This window comes from Asparagus officinalis, chromosome 5 (assembly GCF_001876935.1).
Source record: "Asparagus officinalis chromosome 5, Aspof.V1, whole genome shotgun sequence".
Lineage (NCBI taxonomy): Eukaryota > Viridiplantae > Streptophyta > Magnoliopsida > Asparagales > Asparagaceae > Asparagus > Asparagus officinalis.
In genome coordinates, this window is record NC_033798.1 from 7,349,836 (window position 1) to 7,357,253 (window position 7,418).

The following is a 7,418-nucleotide window of genomic DNA, read 5'->3' on the forward strand; positions in this document are numbered from 1 at the left end:
ACTTGCAAAAGACACAATCTCCAAAATAATCTCCTCCTATTTTTGGTCACCAAACAGCTCTACTAGCTTATTGACCAAGTCAATAAGACACAAGCTCTTAGATAAGACACTTTTTTTGGTTGCCAAACAGTGCCTTAAGTCTTTTATACAAGGAGACGTGTGAAATGATTTATTTTGTTTTTTGGTGGGGTTTCTGGCGGAGCATCCTTCCTGTTAAAAAGGAAAATATCTAAACAACCTTGACTGAGACTTTCATATATTTAGGTGTCATATTTTTACTGTTTAACTGAACTTTATTTTGATTTAATGTGCTCTGACGTTCATATTCGCTCATCGTGTGTCATAACTAGCAACCTAAATATATCCTACTCCTTGTAATGAGATATTAAATACCATTAGCAAAAAATATTTACAATAAAATGAAATAAAATATCTAAACAACCTGAAAATGATGCTTGGTGCACCGTAGCCACTGAGGTCGCAATTGCGTACATGTAGGATACCTACAATAGCTGCAAAAGACAATAAACATTTTCAACCACAACTGCAACTTTACTTACAAAATCGAAAGAGACATGGAACATACACCTGCACAACAATTTATCAATTGTGAAATTCTAAATCTGAACCACAACTGTACGTGACGACAGTCCCAGTAGCAGCAGTTGCATACAATTGACAGCTGTATCGCAATTCTAGTCGCAACAAACCAAAGAACTACGAAATATGAGCTACATTACTTGGCTTGTTGACTGATTTAAACCGAATCAATCACCAACCTCGAAGTAAACTGTTCTTACATAAGTTTTCAGACTGCGGCAGAACTTGAACAGAGACTCATTGACACAACATGGGAGCTACAAGCAATCCAAACAAACGCGAGGGAGGAGATAAAGAAGAAAGATGATCAAATCCAAACCCTTCCCCATTTGGTCCAAGTAACCTTCCAAGAGAGAGAGAGGAAGCAAGAGATCAGCTCAATCTTCCGCTACAGAAATTACAATCCAGAGCCAAGTCCACCATCACAGAATTTCTGTCACTCTCAATAATAATGAATCTTATGTCTCCTCGCCAGATTCTGAGATGTCACACATTGATCCAGCTTTGACGAGATTCAATCAGATTGTTAGCGAGAGGGCTTTACCGGAGAAGGGGAAGCTTCTGGATGCTGTGATGAGAGTTGGGCCAATGCTGCAGAGTTTTATGATTGCTGGGCCACTTCCTCAGTGGAAGAATCCGTCGTTGTTGCAGCAAAATAAGATACTTCCAGTATCGGTTTAAGGGTCTGAATAATTCTCAGACTCTCAATCCGACTACTACTACTACACGAGCTCAAATCCTTTGCAGTGTGAACTGATTCATGATATCCTTTGAATGGCTTGGTTTATATTGATAGATTGAGATTTTTGTTTAGAGAGAATCACTAACTTCAGGCTTATTTACGCAAACTAATGGCCTATGGGTATGGGTATTGATGGATGAGGATGTATTCTTTCCTTTGTAATAAGCCATTCCCAGTGAATTTTGACTGCAGATGTCCCTTAAGATTTCTCAATGTCCTTTTATCAATCATCCATTTGAAGTCTTTCTTACTTGTAAATATGTGTAATTTTAAGGGCTGTTACATACGCTGCAATTGTAAACAACGTAAATGTTGCATGTAGGAAATGTTGAATACAACATTAGTTAACTTCAAAAAATTAATTAATTAATTAATAAATACAACATTAATTGCACGAAACTACCTTGTTGGCTAGAAAAGGAAATATCTACAATAACATAAATTTGTGTCCTTTGTACTTCTCAAATTATACAACCCTGATCATAGACTCCTACTTGTCCTAAAATATGTTTACCCGCAGCTCGAAACAAATATGGTATGCACAGCAGTTATACAGTTCCAATGAAATAAACTGAAGAATCGCTGAACTGATACAAGAGTGGACTAAAATATCTCTTCTTAGAATTAACACCCCTTTCCAAATTGGAGCACGTATGACAACCAATAAGGCACAAATATTAAACAAACAAGGAAAGGGGGAAAATTAGAAAAGAAGAGTTAATTGCACATATATACCCCATAGTATCGTCGTTTTGAACTTGCTACCCCTGCAGTTTAATAGACCCCCGGGTTAGTTCTTTGATTATTCAACCCTGGGTGAAATATATTGCCCCTGGGTGAAATCTTGACATATTTTGCCCGTGGGTGAAATCAGGTGAGTCTATCTGATGGTAAAAGAGTCAAAAAGAAACTTCATCTCATGGAGTCTATTTGCAACAATGAAACTACATGAGTCGTAAGTTCAGACCAACGATACTACAGGGGATCTATGTGCCACCCAAAAAAAACACTCCAAGGTCTCCCTGAGTTAGGACGGCATGCACCAACTTTACTTACTCTACTGAGATTTCACATTAACAATCGCAATACAAAACCATACACTAAAAAAGCATACCTAATTGTACATAATTAGGAAATTATCTATTAACCAAGGCATGAAAATAGAGGAAGATGTGCTACACTCATAAGTCATTCATAGCGTAAAAGCACCAGTATTCTGCCGTGAACATAACTGACAATATATATTTCAAAATTAAAAATGGAATCAATACAATTCATATAGAAACTCACATAACTACCACATAACCAACAATCAATTCATTTTTGACATACAAGGCAATGTTATTTAAGAACAGCTAAAAGTTAGGAAGATTCTGAAATGTACTTGATTGGAGTTCTACAGAAGTAATAAATCTCATGTCAAACTTAGTGCCATTTGTTTCAGTGTTCGTAATGTGGGATATTGATATCACAATAATTTTATATTTTTTTCTTAGAGAATACAAGTGTGCAAAAATGAATATACGTGACTGTTCAAATATTGAAGTAGACATCCATACATAAACAGAAGTTGTATTCAGACAGAATGTAGGCACCAACATATCACCAAAAAGTTGCATAGGAAAATAGGTTAGACCTTTAAGGGTCTTCCTTACTTAAAAGTGAACAAATATGGAAAAATATGGGTATTCAATGGCAGCTCATTTTATTAAATGCAACTCATTTTATTAATGTGCTGCCAACAGATAGACTAGTGGCGAGACTCATCCTGTATAGTTGCATCGAAGCAGGTGGACCTCACCACCGCTATCTCTTGACAATGCATTTTGCTAAATGAGATGAAAACTCAAGCCCAATGTCTCTTTATTCTTAATCAATATCTAGCATCATGTAACATTTGATATGCTCTAATAAATACATATTCCTATGAACATATTTGAAATAGCTTGCCACTACCATATTTGTGCCCATACTTTGAACAGAACATAATTGGATATTAACATTCATTACTAAGTGAATGCAAATCAGTTATGAACCTAATTCTCTGTATTAGCCTTGTACTCCTTTCATAAATATGGGCAGGGACCACGAGACAGTTATCTTGCATCTCACTAACTGCTTAATTTACTTTCTCATACTGTTAATGCTTCTCTGGACATCGCATGACGATAACGAAGCACAAACACAAATATGGAGTATGGATAAACAACAAGGTAACGATAGTTGGCTACATGACAGAAATTTTAAAAGTACACCAGACAAATGTAGCACATTGACAAGTACAACAAAACAATGCATAAATATATTTTATTTACACCAGATACACCACAGATACTATATAATAGATAAAACACAATAAAGTATGCAATATACATTTTCATCACGACAACACGTGTGGGCATGGGTTTATGTTCGTCATTTGTGTCATGAATCAATAAGCTTAGGATGGTTAAGAGAATATGTTTTATGAAATATTTTGGGTTATGTAATTCGAGAATTGCATGAACAAGGTTATGTATGATCATCACAAAATAACATTGCAATACCATATCATAATGGATGTATGATCCCAGCTGCATAAACATTTAATAAATTAAAATGTATAAAAAGCAGCAGACAGTTTTAGCAAAAATATACATCAAGGCAATGGGACTACTCATAAGAAATTAAGAATAAAGATCTTTCCATAAAAAAACAAAAAGAATCAAATTTACCCTCATTGACTTCTATCTTCCTCTTGGATCCATCAACTGTGAGAACACCCTACTTGTGGGCACATCCGTTCCGCTGCTGACAACGCTAAAACTATCATGATTTGAGTCCCCAATTTCTTGAATCCAATCAGGAATATCCTTAATCTCATTCATACTACTCTCATCTCCAACATTCTTCATAAAAGACTCCTGAAGCTGAAGAGCATACTCCAAGTTCCACAATACATCTCCCATTGTTGGCCTCTCTGCACCATAATCAGCTAAGCATTTCTCTGCAGCCTCGCCAAACTTCCTCAAAGAATTTAGACTCACTGTGCCAACAAGATGGGGATCAATTGCTCGCTCCAATTGACCTTTTTTCTGCCAACTCATAGCCCATTCCACTATATTGATCTGTTCTCTTGGGAGTGATGGATTGATTGCTGGCCTGGCACACAAAACCTCCAATAGAACAACTCCAAAAGAGTACACGTCTGATTTCTCTGTCAATTGCTGCCTTCTGAAGTATTCAGGATCAAGATAACCGAAGCTTCCCTTAACTGCGGTACTTACGTGGGTCTGATCTACAGTAGGACCCAACTTAGACAAACCGAAATCAGAAACTTTGGCAGTTAGATTCTCATCGAGAAGAATGTTGGTGGTCTTAACATCTCGATGGATGATTGTCTCTTCAGCGCCAGTGTGAAGGTAATGAAGACCCTTTGCAGCTCCAATACAGATCTCGAGCCTTTGTTTCCATGATAGACAAGGGAGATTCGAGCCATACAAATGTCTACGGAGAGGACCCCCAGCCATGAAATCATAGACGAGAACCATCTCATTAGGTTCGTGACAGAAGCCTATAAGAGAAACAAGGTGTCTGTGTCGAAGCTTTGATAGCATCTCAATCTCCGTCCTGAACTCAATTAGTCCTTGCTGGGATCCAGGGTTTCCTCGTTTAACTGCCACAACGAGGCCATTCTCGAGTACTCCTTTGTAGACTTTACCGAAGCCACCCACACCTAAAACCAAGCTCTCATCAAAATTCTTTGTTGCCTCTTTTATCTCCATGAACGCCAATAGTCTACTAAAAGAGAGAGAAGGTCCTGATGAAGCAAAGCTACCAAGAGATATCTTAGTTTCAGAGTTGCCAGTGTGAGTATGAACAGCCATTGGTGATGGTAACCATGTTGAACCTCCACTTTCATCTCGGGTCTTCTTCCTATGGCGAAAATACAGTACAAAAGCCGCAATCAAGATCGCCAGGAGAATTGCTCCTCCCAAAAAAGACACAATGACAATCGCCAACAAATTATTTTTATTCTTATCCTTCTTCACCTTGACACCAATAGGATTTTCCCCTTGAGATCGATCAAGACTACCTTTCGAATTGCTAAACTTCAAAATCTCTAGACCGTTAAGGATTGCATTAGGTAGGGAGCTTGTTATCTGAGGAGGACCTATCTGAATCAGAATCTTCTCTATCTGAACTTCCACTATGAAATCCACAAAACAAGCAGTTGATAACCCATTAGCCTTGTGTGAGATATCGAAAGAACTAAGAGCAGATTGGTTATTGATGTACACATTAAAGAGCAAGTTTCCTACATTGTGGCTCAAAATGTCGCAAAAATGCAGTCTAATCAAATATCTGAACCCTGAATCCACATCAAACACCCAAGATATGTTAAACCTCTGGTTTCCGACATTTGCATCAGCCATTTCTTGCGCAGTTGCGTAAACCAAATTTGGTGCAGTATCTACAGAAACCCTAGACGAGTACTTTATTGAATCAGGATCAGTTGAAATAGCAATCGCCGAAGCCGAATTAATCAAGAATTTCCCATCAGGCTTCCAATCTCTCCACAAGCCATCATTTTTAGAACTTACATATGGACCTCCCATGTTAATTCTATGAAGGGTCTCAAAAGCAATATTACCAGAGATCTCAACTGGTTCATTTTCAGAAATCGAAGAGCCCGTCGCCGGAAATACTCGATCAGGCAAAGAAATCACCTCTATTCCATTTACAAACGCAATTGAACCACTAGAAGGAACCAAATTCACAACCAATGGCTTTGAATCCAAACCCAAATCCACAATATACTCCTTCAACACAACAGATTGGTCAAGACCCAATTTTGAATAGGAGAAATCATAAAGAAACGTGAACCCATTTGCGCCCACCGTAAAAGTTGCATCCTTGAGGTTATAGATTGGACTACTAACTGGGTAGAAGTGAAGCCTTAAGAAATGCCTACCCTTTTGTTGGATTTTGAAACTGTAATCTGTAGCTTGAGTAAATACCCTAGCACTTCCATAGAGATCCAAAGGCTTTGTATCACTATAGACTACATTGTGTGAAGCTGGAGTCAGAAGAAAAAAAGAAGATGAACCTGGGTTTTTGTCTGGTTGAAAAATCCTGCCATCTTCAAGCTTGAGAGCGGAGTTTCCTCCACAGTTGAGCAAGAAGTTGTCTTGAGGCGTGAAGGTGCCATTAATGGAGTTTAGGGTCAAAATGAGGGCGATGAAGAAAATGGGGATGTGGGTTTTGGGATTCATGGGCTACAGAGAGAGAGAGAGAGAGAGAGAGGGGAGAGAAATGGAGGCCAATGGGGTACTGCAGGTACGCTTCCCAAGAGAGTGGTGCAGAGAGAGCGAGGAGTTGAAAAGGGTGTTTGTTTATTTTGCTTTCAAAAAACATAGAAATTTTGAGGAGGCAGAGCTCAGGCGAGAGAGGGTGGTGGGGTGTTCAATATGGGCCTTTGTTTTATTAGCGAAAGACAACTAGCGAAGTTGGGCCATGGGTTCTAACTACCCCTCGTCCACCGTCCATGCCCACAATGTCTCCATTTTATATATTTTACAATATATTTTATGCTTTCGGAGGACATTTTTCTTTGAAATGTGTTCGTGAGAGAGTTATCGGTTCTGAAAGATATTAAGGTAACTGGAAAGATGATTCGTAGCTTTTAATATTCATGTTGAGCGAAGTTTTTTTGCTTGTTACCCCGGCTTTTTTATAGGTTCCTCTTATGAAAATGTTTAAGGGAGCGTTTGGCAATCATGACGTTTTTGTCGTTTCTGTTTTTTTTCAACGAAAACAAAGAAACACGTTTGGCAACCGGGGCCCTTTACAAAATCTAAAAACTAAACACTTTTCTCAAAACACCAAAAATGTGTTTTAAGATTCTGTTTTTTCATCTAAGCGGGAGCGTTTGGCAATCATGACGTTTTTGTCGTTTCTGTTTTTTTTCAACGAAAACAAAGAAACACGTTTGGCAACCGGGGCCCTTTACAAAATCTAAAAACTAAACACTTTTCTCAAAACACCAAAAATGTGTTTTAAGATTCTGTTTTTTCATCTAAGCAGTCGCAGCCCG

At 38.2% G+C, this 7,418-nt stretch overlaps 1 protein-coding gene and 1 pseudogene across 1 annotated transcript; one reads left to right on the forward strand and one right to left on the reverse strand.

Moving 5' to 3' along the window:
* LOC109841468 lies at positions 771-2,626 on the forward strand (annotated as a pseudogene).
* LOC109840518 (receptor-like protein kinase THESEUS 1) lies at positions 3,825-6,768 on the reverse strand. Its single transcript, XM_020409185.1, has one exon. The coding sequence runs from the start codon at positions 6,595-6,597 to the stop codon at positions 4,069-4,071; it is 2,529 nt and encodes an 842-aa protein (XP_020264774.1). The 5' UTR covers positions 6,598-6,768; the 3' UTR covers positions 3,825-4,068.